Source organism: Canis aureus, chromosome 31, assembly GCF_053574225.1.
Source record: "Canis aureus isolate CA01 chromosome 31, VMU_Caureus_v.1.0, whole genome shotgun sequence".
Taxonomy (NCBI): Eukaryota; Metazoa; Chordata; class Mammalia; order Carnivora; family Canidae; genus Canis; species Canis aureus.
This window is the reverse complement of record NC_135641.1, coordinates 39,447,781-39,466,891: the sequence shown is the minus strand read 5'-3', so window position 1 is coordinate 39,466,891 and position 19,111 is coordinate 39,447,781. Positions and strand designations below refer to the sequence as shown.

General features: G+C 39.8%; 1 protein-coding gene across 3 annotated transcripts in view; it reads right to left on the bottom strand.

The window, feature by feature from the left end:
• The window catches only part of PRKCI (protein kinase C iota), a 72,673-nt gene extending 53,803 nt beyond the window's left edge, over positions 1-18,870 (bottom strand). The window contains exons 1-2 of one of the 3 annotated variants that reach the window (XM_077880307.1): positions 18,693-18,870; positions 458-579 (exon numbers count right to left, since the gene is read on the bottom strand). In XM_077880307.1, coding sequence (XP_077736433.1) covers positions 458-579; positions 18,693-18,793 — 223 coding nt within the window. In that variant the 5' untranslated portion in view covers positions 18,794-18,870. Of the gene's footprint in view, positions 1-457; positions 580-14,227; positions 14,344-18,692 lie in introns of those variants that run through there. The other 2 variants (XM_077880306.1, XM_077880308.1) reach the window with 2 other exon arrangements.
• Positions 18,871-19,111: the final 241 nt, after the last annotated feature.

Below are 19,111 nucleotides of genomic sequence, written 5' to 3'. Positions count from 1 at the left end.
ATTCAATAAATGTTTTCTGAGTCCAAGTCATTAAGATATTGAGTTTCTGCCACCACCTTTGAAATCATGGTTGTCACAATTACTTTTATTCTGTAATATTTTCTCTGAAGTAATATTCAGCAAAAAATACTGCCAAATTATTGAGGGTAATCTCTAAAATATAAAACAACATTCAAATTCAAAATTGAAGTAAAATATAACACTATTTGATGAGATGTTTATGTTAATGGTGAAAGAAAGTCACATTAATTTTACTCTATTTTGGGGTATAAAGGACAAAACAAAGATTGTATTCTTTGGTATTATTTCAAGTACCTGAAGCAAAATAAAAATAGCATCAAATTTCTAATATACCTAATAGTCTTAATTAATTAGGACTTTAACTATATTTTAAAAAACAAATGACAAAGTAGTATCTTAAATCAAATGCTTACATAGCCCTCTCTTTATCACTCACCTTCCTCATCTATCCATTTCATGGTGAAAAGCTGTTCGTTGTCAAAAGAACACATATCTCGAACTTCATTGCAAAGGCCCTCAAAGGAGATTGAAGGTTCAAAATGTGTTATCATGATATCCCTGAAAAAGAAAAAGAGTTTTAAGTTTGACGATCACTGAAACTAATAATCCTCCACAAACTACCAAATGCCTGACAATCTGATTAACATCAGTTATTTTGGGGATCTCTGGGTGGCTCAGCAGTTTGGTGCCTGCCTCTGGCCCAGGGCAAGATCCTGGAGTCCCGGGATCGAGTCCCGCGTCGGGCTCCCGGCATGGAGCCTGCTTATTCCTCTGCCTGTGTCTCTGCCTCTCTCTCTCTGTCTATCATAAATGGATAAATAATAAATCTTTAAAAAAAAAAAAAAACATCATTTTGTGAGTGCATCAACACGCATTGCTTCCAGTAAACTATCTCTGTAAAGATTTTTAAAAATCCGTATTAATAATGTTTAAAAATAAAAATAGTGGAATGTTAACTAAATTGAATTTAAATTAAAAAATTAATATAGTGGATTTGTGAGAAACTTTAATTCAAGCTCCCTCCTCATTCAGGAAGCCCACCCTAACTGCTCTGATGGTTGTCCCACTTTTGCTTTAATATCAGTTTTCAGAAGCACACACTTTTGTGAAGCACCGCACCCCACAGATGAATAGCTCAGTTATTGATAAGCTTCTACATTACATTTAACTGAAATCTGTTCCAATCACTGGTCCAGATCTCCCCTCCCTAAGAAGTCTACCTTTCATCAAAGAGATGGCTCTTCAATTATTTGACAAACATGTGTCATGTCCTCTTCCTCAGCTCTCACATAGATTAACCACCCATGACACTGCCATCCATTCTTTGTATGGTATGATTTTTAGACCTCACACCTTCATTTTTCCCGAAGAATTCCCATTTGCCAAAATTGGTTTTATTTTATTTTTTTTTAATTTTTATTTATTTATGATAGGCACACAGTGAGAGAGAGAGAGGCAGAGACACAGGCAGAGGGAGAAGCAGGTTCCATGCACCGGGAGCCCGACGCGGGATTCGATCCCGGATCTCCAGGATCGCGCCCTGGGCCAAAGGCAGGCGCTAAACCGCTGCGCCACCCAGGGATCCCCAAAATTGGTTTTAATATATGACTAATTATTTTAGATACTCAAAAAACATAGGAATAGACATAAATATGTATTTATGTTTGTCTTAAGTGTTAGATAAGCGACAGTATTCAAATAAAACTACCTAGCAGCTACTTATTATATAACTTAAAATTGCAACAAATGTTTTAGAGCAGATGCCTGGAGTTTCCTCCAAGAAGCCAGGAGAAAGTTTCCTACGATCGAATCTCTGCCCAGTAACCAGCCACAGTACCCTTTCAAATATAAGTCAGATAGACTGAATGACTCTGATTTAACAAACTTATAGAGCGATCACTTAGTGTCAGCCTGTTCAACAGTTTTACAAAGTTAATGTAGTTCATGTACTTCCTGTTTTAAACTCTTCAAATGCCTTTCTCATGCAGAATAAAATCCAAAATCCCTAGCAGGGTCTATAAGAGCCAGGCTATCTCTCTGGGCAACTTCTACTACTACTTGAAAAGGTAAACCAATGTTTAGAGTTTACAACCTACCCCAGCTAGAATGTAAGTTTGGTGAAAAAGTAGGGATTTTGTTTTGTCCATTATATTCCCAGTGGCCAACACAGTGCCTAGCACAGAATGGATATTTGAAAAATGTTCACTAAAGGAAAAAAGGAACTGGGAACACACATGGGTAGCTAGAACACAGAACACAGAGTGGGGGGATCCCTGGGTGGTGCAGCGGTTTGGCGCCTGCCTTTGGCCCAGGGCGCGATCCTGGAGACCCGGGATCGAATCCCACATCGGGCTCCCAGTGCATGGAGCCTGCTTCTCCCTCTGCCTGTGTCTCTGCCTCTCTCTCTCTGTGACTATCATAAATAAATAAAAAAAAATTTAAAAAAAAAAATAAATAAATAAAAATAATAAAAAAAAATAAAAAATAAAAAAAAAAGAACACAGAGTGGGATATAAGGAATTTAGAATTTTAGTCATCTGTATAAAAAAAAAGTTTAAAAAAACTATAGTCTTTAGGAGCTGTCAAAGGTAAGGAGAGAAAAAAAAAAAAAAAAAACAAAGGTAAGGAGAGAGCAGAGCATCAATTTTGATTGGCCTTTTCTTGATAATCATTCTAACCATCTCATCACTTTCTGCCCCTGCCTCTGAGAACCATCTTGCCTTGGCTTTCACAATAGTATGCTTCCCTGGCTCTCTGCTTTTCTCAACTCATGTCTCCTTCAGTCTTCAATCACAAGATACTCTTTACACTTTCTCTCTTGGTTATTGTCTGTCACTCTTCCTTTCTCTTTAAAACCTAGTTCACATTCAATGTTTTAACTACTATCTCCATGGAGGGGTCTCTTAAATCTGTCATTCCAGCTCTCTTTGTAGTAATTAAGTCTGTTGATGATCTGATTCTATTCTCAACTTGAACCCACCTTTGCCAACAAAAACATTCTACTACAGACATCTGGTTTACTCATAACTCAACACAGAAGACCCTAATAATCCAAGTTTTAATTCTGACCTTTCTGCAACTCAAGGCCCAGTTTACATAGGGAGGTGGGGATCAATTCTTTAACAGGTGCTTCAAGATAAACTTCCATTAAACCTTTTTCAACCACACAAGCCCAATGGTCTATACTTCTAAACCTGTCCAACATGTATCCTATGTTCCATTTTCTGCTGACTCAAATACTGATACAGTCTCAACTAAATTGTACTCAGGAAGACAAAAATTCTCGGACTTTTCCATAGCTTCATATAACTATTAACATAATTAAGGACTCAAACATTTTCTAACTGAATGTTGAAGAAATACTCTCAAGGAGAAACTCATCTTCCAGAAAATGCACTTTTGACAAGGAAATATCACTGTTTATGTTTCTTTTACCTATAAACACTTATAGAATACTGAGTGTGCCCTGGGTGTTTAAATAAACTTTACCTTATGTAAGCTTTACAGTAACTGTCAAACTAGACATACTAATCTATTTTACAAATTTAAAAAGCAAAGTACAAAGAATATTTGCCAGTCTCTCAGTTAAAAAATAGAATATGAATTCAAATCCAAATCTATTAACACCTGTGTCCCCATCTAACCTTCTAAAAGCACGCAGAAGCAACAGATGCTTCTGGTTTAATATGGCAGAGGGAACACATATCTATATCCATTCATTTTAAGGGCCCACTGAAACAACAGAAATCTGAAATAGCAAATTATTTAAGTCTTAGAAAAAAAAAAAAAAAAGGCACCAGAAGCAGACCAGAAAGTGTAAGAAAATCCCAGTTGACTGAAAACAGATGGGATAAAAGTGAGCGAGAAAACATATCAGCCCCAAACAACAAAGTTAAGTGGAACCTTTAAAAGAGAAAAATTGGGCAGCCCTGGTGGCTCAGCAGTTTAGCGCTGCCTTCAGCCCGGGGTGTGATCCTGGAGACCCGGGATCGAGTCCCACGTCGGGCTCCCTGCATGTGGAGTCTGCTGCTCCCTCTGCCTGTGTCTCTGCCTCTCTCTCTCTCTCTCTCTGTGTGTGCCGCTCATGAATTTAAAAAAAAAAAAAAAAAAAAAAAACCTTAAATAAAATCTTTAAAAAATAAAAAATAAATAAATAATAAAAAATAAATAAAAGTTTTATTTACATGAGATTACTTTTCCTTCTTTACGCATCTAATCATACTACTTGGCTCTTCTAAGTGCTTGACACCTACATAAGCATTCACTATAAATGCTTTTTTTTTTAAGATTTTTTAAAATTGTTTATTTATTTATTTGAGAAAGCAAAAGAGAGCAAGTACGGGGGTGGGTGAGAAGCAAAGGGATAGGTACAAGCAGACCCCCTGCTGACTGTGACAGAATCCAATGCATGGCTCAAACCCAGACCCCAGAGATCACAACCTGAGCTGAAGTTAGATGCTTAACCAACTGGTCCACCTTGTTGCCCCAGATTTATAATTTAAGTAATCTCTATACCCAATGTGGGGCTCGAACTCACAACCCCGAGATCAAGAGTTGGATGCTCCACCAACTGAGTAGTCAGGTGCCCCTATAAATGTTTTAAATTGGGGACGCCTGGGTGGCTCAGTGGTTGAGCATCTGCCTTGGGCTCCGGGCATGATCCTGGTTTCCAGGGAGCCTGCTTCTCCCTCTGCCTACATCTCTGCCCCACTCTCTGTGTCTCTCATGAATAAATAAATAAAAATCTTAAAAAAAAAAAAAAAGTAAATCTTTTAAAAAATATATTTAAAATTGCTTTAAACAAAACTTTATAAGTTAAAGAATAGGATGATGTTACAAATTTTTAGAATGTAAAAATTACCTAGAAAATCAAGATGGAGAGAAAGTAGAAGGTGGTATAAATTTAAAATGTTTCTTTCCGAGGTATCTGGGTCCTGAGATTGAGGCCCGCATCACATTGGGTTCCTTGCTCAGTGGGGAGTCTGCTTCTCCCTCTCCCTCTGCTCCTCTCCTCTGCTTGTGCTTTTTCAAATAATAAATAAATTTGTTTTAAATAAATAAATAAAACGTTTCTTCCTATTGGAAAGTCAATACTCTATTTAAAACTAATAATTTAGGGCAGCCCCAGCAGCAGTTTGGCGCCGCCTGCAGCCTGGAGTGTGATCCTGGAGACCCGGATCGAGTCCCACATCGGGCTTCCTGCATGGAGCCTGCTTCTCCCTCTGTCTGTGTCTCTGCCTCTCTTTGTCTGTGTCTATGAATAAATATAAATAAAATATTTTTAAAAAAATAAAAGAAAATAAAACTAATAATTTAAAAATAAAAACAGGGAACAAGAAAAACCCAAATAACTCAAATAAAAGACAAGCAAAGGACTTGGACCAACATTTCTCAGATATACAAAGGGCCAAGGAGCTTATGAAAGGATGCTCAACATCATTAATAATAGGGAGATAGAAATCAAAACCATAATGAAATATCACCCCACACCTATTAGGATAACTATTATCAAAAAAACCCAAAACAGAATAACAAGTGTTGACAAGGATGAGGAGAAACAGAAGCCTTGTACACTGCTGGTGGGTGTGTAAAATGGTGCAGTAGCTATAGAAAACAGTATGGAGGTTCCTCAAAAAAATTAAAAATAGAATTTCCATATGATCCAGTAATTCCACTTCTGAGTAGAGGTCCAAACGAACTGGAAGTAGGGACTCAAACAGATATTTGTATGTCAATGTTCACAGTAGCATTATGTACAATAGCCAAGGATGGAAGCCAACCAAGTATCCATTGACAGAGGAATGGATAAACTGTGATATATGAAAACAAAGGAATATTATTCAGCCTTTAAAAGTAAGGAAATTATGGGGCACCTGGCCAGCTCAGAGAAGCACATGACCCTTGATCTCAGGGTCAAGAGTTCAAGCCCCACACTAGGTGAAGAGATTACTTAAATAAACAAATAAACTTAAATAAATAAATAAATAGAAGTAAAGACATTCTGACACATGGTGAACCTTGAAGACATTATGTTAAGTGAAATGGCCCAGTCATGAAAAGACGGATATGATTCCACTTAATTGGAACAGGGGCTTCCAGAGGTTGGGGGAGAGAAGGAAATGGAGAGTTGTTCAATAGATATACACTTAGTTTTACAAAATAAAAAAGTTCTAGAGGTTGGTTGTAAAACAATGTGAATATGGTTAACACTACTGAACTGTACACTTAAAAATGGTTAAGATGTAGGCACCTGGATGGCTCAGTGGTTGAACTTCTGCCTTCAGCTCAGGGTGTGATCCCGGAGTCCTGGGATCAAGTCCCACAGGGAGCCTGATTCTGCCTCTATGTCTCTGCCTCTCTGTGTCTTTCTTAAATAAATAAAATCTTTTAAAAAAAAAAAAAAGGTTAAGATGTAGGCACCTGTGTGGCTCAGTCAGTTAAGCACACGGTATTAGGCCCCCTGCTCAGCAGGGAATCTGCTTCTCCCTCTGCCTGTCCCCAGCCCTTCATGTGCTCTCCCGCACACAGATGCGCACTCTTTCAAATAAATAAAATCTTTTTTGAAAAAGATTTTTTTAAATGGTTAAGATATAAGTTTAATTTTTTTTAACAATTAAAAAGAAAAACAGAAGAAGGTACACTATTTAAGTTACAAACAATCATTAGAGGGATGCCTGGGTGGCTCAGCAGTTTGGTGCCTGCCTTCAGCCCAGGGTGTGATCCTAGAGACCCAGGATCGAGTCCCTCGTTGGGCTCCCTGCATGGAGCCTGCTTCTCCTTCTGCCTGTGTCTCTGCCTCTCTCTCTGTGTCTCTCATGAATAAATAAAACCTTAAAAAATAATAATCAGGGACGCCTCGGTGGCTCAGCGGTTGAGCGTCTGCCTTCAGCTCAGGGCGTGATCCTGGAGTCCCGGGATCGAGTCCCACATCGGGCTCCCTGTATGGAGCCTGCTTCTCTCTTTGTTTTTGCCTCTCTATGTCTCTCATGAATAAATAAATAAATAAAATCTTTAAAAAAAAATAATCATCATCATTAGAACTAAAAATAGGAGAGGCAGTGATGAAGAAGTACTAAATTCCTCATCTTTCATATTGATCAATGGATATAATAAAACAAAGCAAAATTTTAAAGTTTGTTTTCTTTTTGTGAGAGAGCAAGCATGGGAGGGGGGAAGGGGCAGAGGGAGAGAATGTTAAGCAGGTTCCATGCCCAGCATGGGACCTGACACTGGCTTCCTCTCAGGACCCTGAGATCATGACCTAAGCTGAAATCAAGAGTCGGACACTTAATCAACTGATTCACACAGGTGCCCCAAAACAAAACAAAATTTTAAAAGTAATTAACTCTGCGTGGTGGAACTGGGGGTTGGGGAGAGACTGGAGATGGAAAGATGTACTTTGTACTTAGACCCTTCCAAATGGTATAGATGATCATTAATTTCTCTACCATAGAAAAGTATGATTTTATTATAAAATTTACCTTCTAGTTAAAAAATAAAGTAAAAAATGTTAAATGACTTCTATAAGTAAAATTGTTTTGTATATTTTAAATATTAAAAATAAATAAAAATAGAAAATAGCTCCTTCTTCTAACAACATTGGAAGAGAACATGCTTACGTTAAAGCAATTTGGGGGATATTTATTCCATTTTTTTCTTCTTCCAAGTTTTTATTTAAAACTCACAATAGTTAACATATAATGTAGTTTGGTTTCAGGAGTAAAATTCAGTGATTCATCACTTAAACAGAACAGTCAGTGCTCATCACAGCAATCACTCTCCTTAATACCCATCACCCATTTGGCCAACCCCCACCTACCTTCCCAGAAATTTTTCTTTCAAAATACCCTCAAGGTTATTAGTATGAGGGAGTAAGGGCTGAGAGAATGTTTTTTAGAATTAGAGCGTTTTTTTTTTTTTTTAAGATTTATTTATTTATTCATGAGAGACACACAGAGAAAGGCAGAGGGAGAACCAGGCTCCATCCAAGGATCCTGATGTGGGACTCGATCAGGGACCCTGGGATCACGCCATGAGCTGAAGGCAGACGCTCACCCACTGAGCCACCCACGTGTCCTTGTATTTTAGAATTAAGTAAGAGAAGGAAAAGCTGTCATACAATTTCTCGGGCAAAAAACAAGTATGGCATTATGTTTTTTGAAGGCAGGGGAAAAAAATGAATATCAGACACCATCAAAATATGACTTCCTTATTAAGGTCCACATGAAGTTAAAATTAGCACATATGTAAGCATGTCTGTAAACAATAGGGATTTTTAGGAAATCTCATTTTTCAAGAGCTAAAACATATTTATCAGAACACACAAATATTTTTAAAATAATCCTTAAAAAACATAGTGCAAACATTCTAACGAGACTCCATGAAGGAGTCATGCTTTATCAACTGCCACTCCTTAAGTTCCAGGAACTAAAACATTTAAGGGAGTTTTATATAAACACTTCTCTAAGTAATTGAGAGAGCACCATGTTCATACCCTCTACAAACATCAGATCCTTATTATAGCACTAAAGCTAAAAATGAGCTGCAAAATAAAAATATTACATTCTAAAAGGTATAAAACAAACTGTGCCTGAAATATTTTTTTCTGGTTTTAATTTCAGTGTTAGCATAAATTATCTTACCACTGGTCTTCGACAGAATGTAGCCTGCCTCACCACAAAGATTCCCAAAACGGCAAATTTAGATATAGTTTCAGCTGAATTTTTAAAAAAGAAAAAAAAAGGTAGTTTTAATTTTGCTACTGGGCTTCAGAAGACAAACTGCTTTAAGCATTCATTATGTTCCTATGTTCTAAAATACAGAATCTGAAGTTTTTCTGTAGGACTAATTGCTTTTAAAAATAAAACTGAAGTAAGAACCACCAGTTCAATCCTTCTGCTATCTCAAAATAACCTTTTCTCCAAAATTAAATGTAGTATAAAGAGAAAAAAGCCTTATTTGTAATCACTCATATAATAGATTTAGGCAGAATTATCCAGGGACTATGGTAAAATCACTGGGTTAAAGGTTCTGATGAAAGAGAATATTCACGCAATCTCATAGTATCACTCCTCAAATTGATTGTTATTCGTAAAAATGTCATAAAGCAACTTCCATTTTTTAGTGATCAAGAAGATAGATAGATGGGGCCCCTGGGTGATGCAGTTGGTTGAGTGTCAGACTCTTGGTTTCAGCTCAGGTCATGATCTCAGGGTCATGAGATCGAGCCCCCGTATCAGGCTACAAGCTCAGTTGAGGAGTCTGCTGGAATTTCTCTCTCCCTCTCTCTGCCCCTCCCTGCATTCACTCACTCTCTCATTTTCTCTTTCACTCTCAAGTGAATTAAAGATCTAAAAAAAAAAAAAGAAGAAGAAGAAGAAGAAGAGAAGAAAATTGGCTCAAAAAGAACTGTGAAATATGAATTTGACAGGAAAGCAAAAAAGTGATTTCAAAAAACCCTATCAGGGCAGCCCCGGTGGCTCAGCAGTTTGGCGCTGCCTTCAGCTCAGGGTATGATCCTGGAGACCCAGGATGGAGTCCCACATCAGGTTCCCTGCATGGAGCCTGCTTCTCCCTCTGCCTATGTCTCTGCCTCTCTCTCTCTCTGTCTCTCTCATGAATAAATAAATAAAATCTTAAAAAAAAAAAACCTATCAATATAGTAAAAGGAGAAAATTATTTCTCTGAAGGGTGAGACTCAGCTTTGTACTGTGGCTTACTAAGCCTCAAGGCTACCATCCATACAATGCAGATAATGATATCTGCCTCTGAATATTGTCATGAAAATTAAATAAAAATAAAGGCAAAACACTTATCATAGTTCTTAGAACTGGGTACATAAAAGATTAGTTTCTATGCTCTTTAGTTTAGTTTCTATGCATACCTTAAAGGGGGAAAGGAGACTGGGTATCTTTGAAGATAATTTGTGAAAGTTTTCTAACTACTGATAATATTTCATTAAAATAAAAGATCGGGGATCCCTGGGTGGCGCAGCGGTTTGGCGCCTGCCTTTGGCCCAGGGCGCGATCCTGGAGACCCGGGATCGAATCCCACGTCGGGCTCCTGGTGCATGGAGCCTGCTTCTCCCTCTGCCTGTGTCTCTGCCTCTCTTTCTCTCTCTGTGACTATCATAAATAAAAAATAAATAAAAAATAAATAAATAAATAAAATAAAATAAAAGATCACTGCTGAGGAGCCTGGAGTGGCTTAGTCCGTTAAGCGTCCAACTTTTGATTTCCACTCAGATCATGATCTCAGGGTCTTGAGACACAAGCCCGAAGAGGGCTGGGGGCATGGATCCTCTTAAGATTCATTCTCACTCACTCTCTCTCTCTCTTTCTTTCTCTTTCTCTCCCTTTGCCCCTCCCTGCTCCTCCTCTCCCTCTCTTGAAAAAAAAAAAAAAAAAGGGCAGCCCTGGTGGCCCAGCGGTTTGGCACTGCCTGCAGCCCGGGGCGTGATCCTGGAGACCCTGGATCGAGTCCCACGTCGGGCTCTCTGCATGGAGCCTGCTTCTCCCTCTGCCTGTGTCTCTGCCTCTCTCTCTCTCTCTCTGCATCTCTATGAATGGATAAATAAAATCTTTAAAAAAAAAAAAAAAAGATAAAAAATCACTGCTAAAGTTCAACTGGTTGGAAAACTTAGCCAAATAGTTAAGAAAAGTGAGATATATAGTAAAGAAGAGGCAAAATTGTTATTTGCAAATGACATTATCTAGCTATAAATTCTAAGACAATTAAGATTTATTAGAATAAGGTGACCAGTTAAACTTAAATATTCAAAAATAGATGGTATATAAAAGGCCTATGAAAACAAAAGATCCAGACGCCTTGGTGGCTCAGTGGATGAGGGTCTGCTTCCGCTCAGATCGTGATCGTGGGATCCTGGAATCAAGTCCCACATCAGGCTGCCCGCAGGGAGCCTGCTTCTCCCTCTGCCTGTGTCTCTGGCTCTCTCTGCATCTCTCATAAATGAATAAATAAAATCTTTTTAAAAAATGAAAAAAGAAAGAAAACAGAAGATCCCATTCACAAAAGCAACAAAACTATAAAACAGCTAAGAATAAATATTATAAAACTATCAGTTCTCACATTAATCTATAAATTCAAAGCAATTCCAAATCAGAATACCAATAAGATTTTTTTTTTCCCTGGGGACATCTAGGTGGCTTAGTCAGTTAAGCACCTGACTCTTGGTTTCGGCTCAGGTCATGATCTCAGGGTCCTGTGATCGAGCCCCGAGTCAGGCTCCACATGGCAACATGGAGTCAGCTTGTCCCTGCTCCTCCCTCTGCTCTATCTCTGGAATAAATAAGTTTTTTAAAATATATAAAAAAATAAAGTAAATTTAAAAAAAATAAAAGATTTTTCTTTCTGAAACCTAGAAAAACCTTCAAAAATTGATCTGGAAGAGAAAATAAATATACAAAAATAGCCAAGAAAATTTGGAAATAGAAAATTAATTAAATGGCTGTTCCATAGCATATATCAAAACTAACTACAATAATGAAAACAATGGTAGTATATATAAAAAAATATTGCTCCGAAAATCAATGAAACAGAATAGAAAGTACTTACATTCATCTGAAAAATTTACTATAGAACAAAGTTGTCCTTCAAATCAGCGGAGAAAGAACCTATTCAGTAACAGTCTTAGAATACATTTTTAAAAAATTAAGTTGTATCAGTACACTACAAATAACTAAACCCCCAAATATCAGATTTATTGAAAAGATAATCACTTGAAAAGCTGCATGGTTATTAGATGAAATATAAAATATGTTTAGATGAGAAATACACATACCTAAGGGAACCCAGAAGCCATATAAAAAAAAAAAAAGGATGGATTTGATTAAATAAAAGTGAAAAACTCCAGGCAAGCAACAGGTTAGGGAAATGCTACAATTTTTTCAAGAGACAAAATGTCAATGTCCCTTAGAACAAATTAATTAAAAAAAGAGATAGAATCCAAGAGAAAAACTGGGCAAAAGACATGAATAAACAAGCCACAAAGGAAATACAAATGATCAGTAATGTATAAAAAGATAGCTATAAAAAAAGTTAGTACTTGTTGGCTATTCTATTGTGAAAACTTTTAAAGACCCTTAATGTGCAAAGGGAACACAAGGAAAACACTTTATTTGTACACCATTGTTTGGAATGTAAATTGGTAAGTGTTTGGAGGACAATATCAAGTTTTACAATGGGCAAATTTTGGACCATGTTTGTAAGAATATATATTAAATATAAAGATGTTCCTTCAGCATAATTTGAAACAGTGATTTAATGAAAGCAATTTTTTATGCTCCTCAATCAGGAAAAAGATTAAATTATGGTATAGCAAGACAATAGAACACTATATATCACTGATAAAGTAAGCAGATTGCTCTCTATACATGTATATCTATTTATCCCTGACCATCTTAACATGGAAAGATGATCACGAATGAAAAATATCAAGTTGCAGAAACGTGTAGAGATATGAATCTGTTTACTTGAAAAATAAAAGGGTGTGTACACAACATCTATTCTTATAGATACATCAATATAATGGAGTAAATACTCCAAACTATTAACAACGGCTACCATTAGGAAGTGGGAGAGGCTACAAGGGGTACTTTCCACTTTATGTTGTTTGTATTTTTAAATTTTAGTTTTAGTGCCCTGTCTTTGTCATCTACATTTGGTCACTGGTGACATTTTTGTTTCTATCATCCTTCTCAGCCACATTCCTATATAGGTCAGCTGTCGTGTACAGGGCTTGGGAAACACAGCAGGCACACAATAAATGACTGTTAATTCTGAGTATTTCCACCTGGATGCCCCCAAAGCATGATGAACTCAAAATTAGGTTACTTGTTCCACGTAATGAATTACCTCCTCTCGCTAATCTCTTCCTCCTATATTCCCTAGTCTCTCTCAAATAAGAAACCTATTGTTGTCAAACTCCCTTTCTCTTCCCCACAGGCAACCAATCTGTAATTCATACTGATTCTACCTCCTAAAATTGCCCTTCAATCCATATCCTCTTCTCCTCCTCTGATTCTCTCACCTGGACTACTTCAAAAGCCTCCAAATTAGTCCTCACCTACTGCTAATTCATTGCCCATCCTGGTTCCAAGAATAATCTTTTTTTTTTTTTAAGATTTTATTTATTTATTCATGAGAAACAGAGAGGTAGAGACACTGGCAGAGGGAGAAGCAGGCTCCGTGCAGGGAGCCCGACATGGGACTCGATCCTGGGTCTCCAGGATCAGGCCCTGGGCTGAAGGTGGTGCTAAATCGCTGAGCCACCAGAGCTGCCCTATTTTATGTTTGTTTTTTTTTTAAGATTTTATTTATTTATTCATGAGAGACACACACACACACAGAGAGAGGCAGAGACACAGGCACAGGAGAAGCAGGCTCCATGCAGGGAGCCCAACGTGGGACTCGATCCTGGGTCTCCAGGATCACGCCCTGGGCTGAAGACGGTGCTAAACCGCTGAGCCACCTGGGCGGTCCAAGAGTGATCCTTCTAAGATGAAAATCTAAGCAGGTATCTCTTACTTAAAACCCTCACCAATGAGAAAAAGTCCACAGCCCCAAGTAGGTTATTCGAGAATCTTCATGAGTAGTGCCTATGAGCTTTCATCTTAGCCTCACTTCTTATCAGTGTCCACTTCACACTTCATGTCCTAATAAGGAATGACTATGGGAGTAACAACTAAACTGATCCGAATTCCCCAAACATACCATGCAGTTGTGCAATGCCTGGAATGATCCCCCCCACCCAACATCTTCATCAACCAGGCAAACCTATTTATCCTTCAAAAGCCTCAAACATTTCATCCTCTGGGAAGGTTTCCTCCGCCCCAAACACCCCCCCAATATCCATGTCTGCAAGTACCTTACGCATCAACACATACACATTCCTTTATTAACTCTTCTATATCTTTCCTCCTGTAAGTTTCTCAGTCCCTTGAGGGCAGAGCCTTAGTTTATCCACCTCTACATGCTCTGTCCACCCTAGTGTCATACGGTACCTAGTACCTTACAGCAGGCAGTAGGTATTTAACAATATTAAAGTGAGTTTAAACACACGTTAGGTAATATGTGAAATCCTAACCAAGACTGGAATTTTAAAAATTCAGGTTTTAATTACACTCATTTCAACTATTTAAAACACACACACACACACACACACACACACACGCGACACTCAACTTACCTTAACAAGAGGGTTGGGAGTCATATTAGAAAGCTATCACGGACCTCCAGGAAGAATTTTTTCTGCAGAGAGCTGCTTCCTTCTCCTCTGCTTTCTCAGACCTCACGTTTCCACACGGTTGGTCTTGGCCTCACTAGACTCTCCCTTAACTCTTTAGCTCCAGTCTCCACTGCTAACAAGCAATTTATCTCTATATTATCTGATTCAAATTTCTCAAAGAGCTGTTTTGGTTTTTGGCACCAGGCCACCAAATCCTTTCTCTTTCTCTTGGATCAGTTGTCCTGTGGTTAGCTACCATGCCAGAAGCTCCAGGACCAATAACTAACATTCCCCCAACTTCCAACTCAATATACTATTTGTATTTCCTTAGAACATTATAGAGATATACTTTATATTGCTAAAATTATTTTGCAATACTTTTAAAAACAAGTCTTGCCAAGACTTGTTCACAGAAAAATCCTGCATACTTCTTCACTTAACCAGCTCTACATTCCAAATATACAAGGAGTTAATCTCTTCCGATTTATAGATGCGCACAAAAGAACCCTCTAGATTGTTGTAACTGTTCAATGGCAGTGGTTTAAATTTTTTTTTTTTTATTATTTATTTATGATAGGCACAGAGAGAGAGAGAGAGAGGCAGAGACACAGGCAGAGGGAGAAGCAGGCTCCATGCACCGGGAGCCCGACGTGGGATTCGATCCTGGGTCTCCAGGATCGCGCCCTGGGCCAAAGGCAGGCGCTAAACCGCTGCGCCACCCAGGGATCCCATGGCAGTGGTTTAAAAAGCATGTTTACAACCTTTTTTTTTTTTTAAGATTTTATTTATTAATGAGATACACAGAGAGAGAGACAGAGACAGAGACACAGGCAGAGAGAGAAGCAGGCTTCCTGTAGGGAGTCCTACGTGGGACCCGATCCTAGAACTCCAGGATCATGCCCCGGGCCAAAGACAGGCTCCAAACTGCTGAGCCATCCAGGGATCCCCCCTGTTTACAACCTTTTTGCAAAATTTCCCATACATTTATAATGTAAAATGAAATGCGTAGTCTGGACATTTCCTTGTTAAACTCTTATCCCATAATATCAAGTAACTTTAATATAAGGATAAGCACCTACAATAGCAATTTATCACTAACCAACAAAACCTGTTTCTCTTCCTCCTAACACTACTAGGTAATGATTGAAGAGGGAAGGCCACTCACTGACAAGCTCCCATGTTAAGGAAAGAAGGGTATATAGGGCATGACACAGGCACTCTTAGGTGGTCTCCAATACAGTCAGATTCTTTTTTTTTTTTTTTTTTTTTTAAGATTTCTTTTAGAGAAAGAAAGCTCATGTGTGTACTGGGGGAGGGGCAGAGGGACAGGGAGAAAAAAACTCAAGCAGACTCCCCTCTGAGCATGGAGCCCCAGGCTAGGCCCAATCTCACCATCCCAAGATCATGACCTGAGCCAAAATCAAGAGTCTGACAACTAATCAACTGAACCACCCAAGCACCCCCAATACAGTCGGATTCTCGATGCTATTAATCTCCTGCTTAAAAACTAGAAAAAATCTAATTAAATGTCTGTTATATCTAGAGAGACAACACATTTGCCCTAAGAACAAATTTAACTGAATGAGAGAACACCATACACAACTTTAAAGAGGGAACGCAATTTATTTGCTAAAAAATTCTGGTTATTCCAAGATTCAACGTTCACTGGAAAGAAATACTGTTAGAAGGGAGTAAGAAGGCTTTCTGATAACAGCCTTTCATAAGATCTGAAAGAAAAACTTTTTTCAAATGCAGATTGACCCTACATTTCTTGATATAAAGGATTTTTCTATTTAAAAATGAGGTAGGTGTTCTAGTTAGCCAACCTGTTTATTAGCTATCCTCATTGGTGACTCATTTTAGTTTCATCTGTAGTAATGAGCAGCTGACTATGTAATATCAAAACCACCAGTTTAGACTATTGTTAATAAACATATAATCTTAACATCTAATTTCAGGGGACAGAAATTGGAACAATTTAGAGAGTGCTGATGTTGTCTTTAAATGAGGCTTGAAATGAAGGCACTATTAGAAAGCTTTCAACGAATAAAAAGCAATAAAGGTCAAGGGCTAGATTCTTTCATTCCTTAGCAAAAATTCACAGATGTTAAAAAACAAAATGTTAACTTGAGAATGTCTTAGAAAAATTTTAGTCAGGCACTAAAAGTATATGCCCTCTTTTATTTTCTTTTATAACAATAATTATAGTAATAAGCCAAGAAAAGTTGACACCTAACATTCCTTAAATATATTTTTATTTCTTTCTAAAGAAGTTTATAATGATTTTAATTTACTAACTAGGCCTTTTTAGATTTGTCAAACGAATAAAAACAGGAGAAAGAAACCTAATTCCTTCCTCTTCATTTAAAGTCATCGGAAACTATTTAAATTTAATAAGCCAAGAATTTGCATTGTTTAAAGTCATAAATGTAGACCAGAGAACTGAAAATAATAGCTTAAGAATCAAAAATTGAAAAGCACCAACCAGGAGAAGGACAAGCAAAAGGTAGCATTCACCCAATTTCTCATCTTTCAGTGGAAGGAACCAATAGGTACCACCTAAAGTTGAATCATGAAAGAGAATAAGGTAATAAAGAATAAAGGCAAACCTCCAGAAGAACAGAAATAAACTGTTAACAGTCTACCTCTGGAAGTGGGGAGGATGAGATGGAAGACACTTTTTTTTTTTTTTTTTTAAGATTTTATTTGTCAATTCATGAGAGACACAGAGAGAGGCTGAGATACAGGCAGAGGGAGAAGCAGGCTCCCTTCGGGGAGTCTAATGCAGGACTCCATCCCAGGACCCCAGGGTCACGTCCTGAGCAAAAGGCAGAAGCTCAACCACTGAGCCACCCAGGTGCCACGAGAGACACTCACCTTATACCTCTGTACAATTTGCACATTCCTACCATGTGAGTATATTCATTTTTAATCCCGTTTTTTTTAACTGTCAATAATGAAACACTTAAAAAAAAAAACCACATACTATATATTTCATTCTCTTTGCCTAACAGCTCATGGACTGTCAATTTTATAAAATGGCAACTGAATTAATCTCTTAATTAAAGGTAAGGTAAAGGAAGCAAAGCTTTTTTCCCCCACAGTGCAAAGTTCATTGACCATATTCATGTCAAAACTGCGCTTGTGACCACTACAAACTTAAAAAAAAAAAAAAACATACACACACTTCTTAGTATTGTTTTTAAAATGAAGACCTCCTTGATCAATTTAAGCAAAAACGCGGATACTGTCCAAAATAATTCTTGTAAACTATGCTGAATAGGCTAACAAACAAGAGGTCAGCGGCTACACAGCAGCGAGTGATTAAGTGGTTACATCAAATCAATAAGACGTTTGACGGCTCCTATTTCCTTTAAAATCAAAACAAGAGAGGTGTTTTGAAAGTTTGCTATCTTCACTGATCCTCTCAGGAATGTACAAGTATGCACTGCAGTCTCAACCTCCTAGTGCTTGAGGGTTTGTTTTTTTCTTTTTTTCTTTCTTTTTTTTTTTTTTTTGAGCAATTTACTTCTGCTTGGACAAACAGTAAGACAGGCCAAAGCCATTGGCTTTGCTGTTAACCCTTTGCCTCAAATCTTGGCCTTCACACGACCATTTCACCTTTCTAATGCTACTAAAGGTAATCATCTCAAATTTCAAAACGCAACTGAAAACAAGGGAAGGGGGATACTCCAGGTCACTGATGACAGGGTATGATCTGATACAACAGTATTAGCACTAGGTCCCTCCTGGTAAGCACAGGAGCTCTAAGTTGGGGAATCTGAGTACATAGCACAGATTTTAAAACCACGCCTCGGTGCGACCCCCTCTCTCCTTGCAGCGTCTCCCCCTGTCCAGTAAGTGGTCCCTGAGCCAACACTGACAAAGGAGCGTTCACAAATTTTTAATTCGCACCTATACGACCTGCTCTTGGCGAGACCTGAGTGCCTAATGCACGGCCCTAAAAAGGCAGCAACTTTACCCGTGAGCAGTAACTCCGCGTCTCCGAGGGAGGCAGGCAGGCAGCCGGGCGGGCTCAGAGCAGCGCGCCGACTCCTCTGCGCCGCGAAGGTGGGGCGGCCCCGGAGCAGCCGAGGCTTCGGGCCTTGGGCTGCTGGCGGAGCCGGCGGACTACGGGAGTCCTGGCTTTTCAGCCCGCGGCCACCTTAGCTCGCCCAGGCGCCCCTCGGAACCAGCCCTGAACCCCACACGCACTCGGGCTCAAGGGCGCAAAGCCCCCGCGCGCCTCTTGGCAGGCGGCGGGTCTCGAAGCCACCAGGTGGACCCTCTCCATGCCCAGGCTCCGCCCTGGGACCCTCGCCGGACCCGGGCCGGACCCGGCGGCACCCGGGCGCCCCAGCGCCACCCCGCGACCGCTCGGCGCCCCCCGCCCCGCGCTGCCCTCCCCGCCTCCCGGGACACTCACCCGCGGTAGTAGGCTTTCACCCGGACCTGGTGGGAATGGTCCCCGCTGCCGCCGCCCGCGATCGCGTGAGACATGGCACTGCTGTCCCTCTGGGTCGGCATCTCCCTGCTCCCCCGCCCCAGCGCGGAGGCCGAGGCTGCGGGGGGCGCGCCGGGCGCCGGGGGCGGCGGGGGCGGGGGCGGGGGCGGGCGCGCTGCGCTGCAGAGTCTCCCGCTCGGCCTCGCGCTCGGCCTCCCGCACGGCCTCCCGCTCGGCCACCTGCGCGGTCCGCCCGACCCGAGGGGCGCCTGGCCGGGGCAGCCGGAACCGCGCGGCTCCTCCCGCCGGGCCCAGCACGCCTCCCCTCCGGGCCCTCCCACCTCGCCCGCTCCAAAGGCGCACATTCCGGGGGAGGGCGGGCGCGACCATCCGAGCATCTC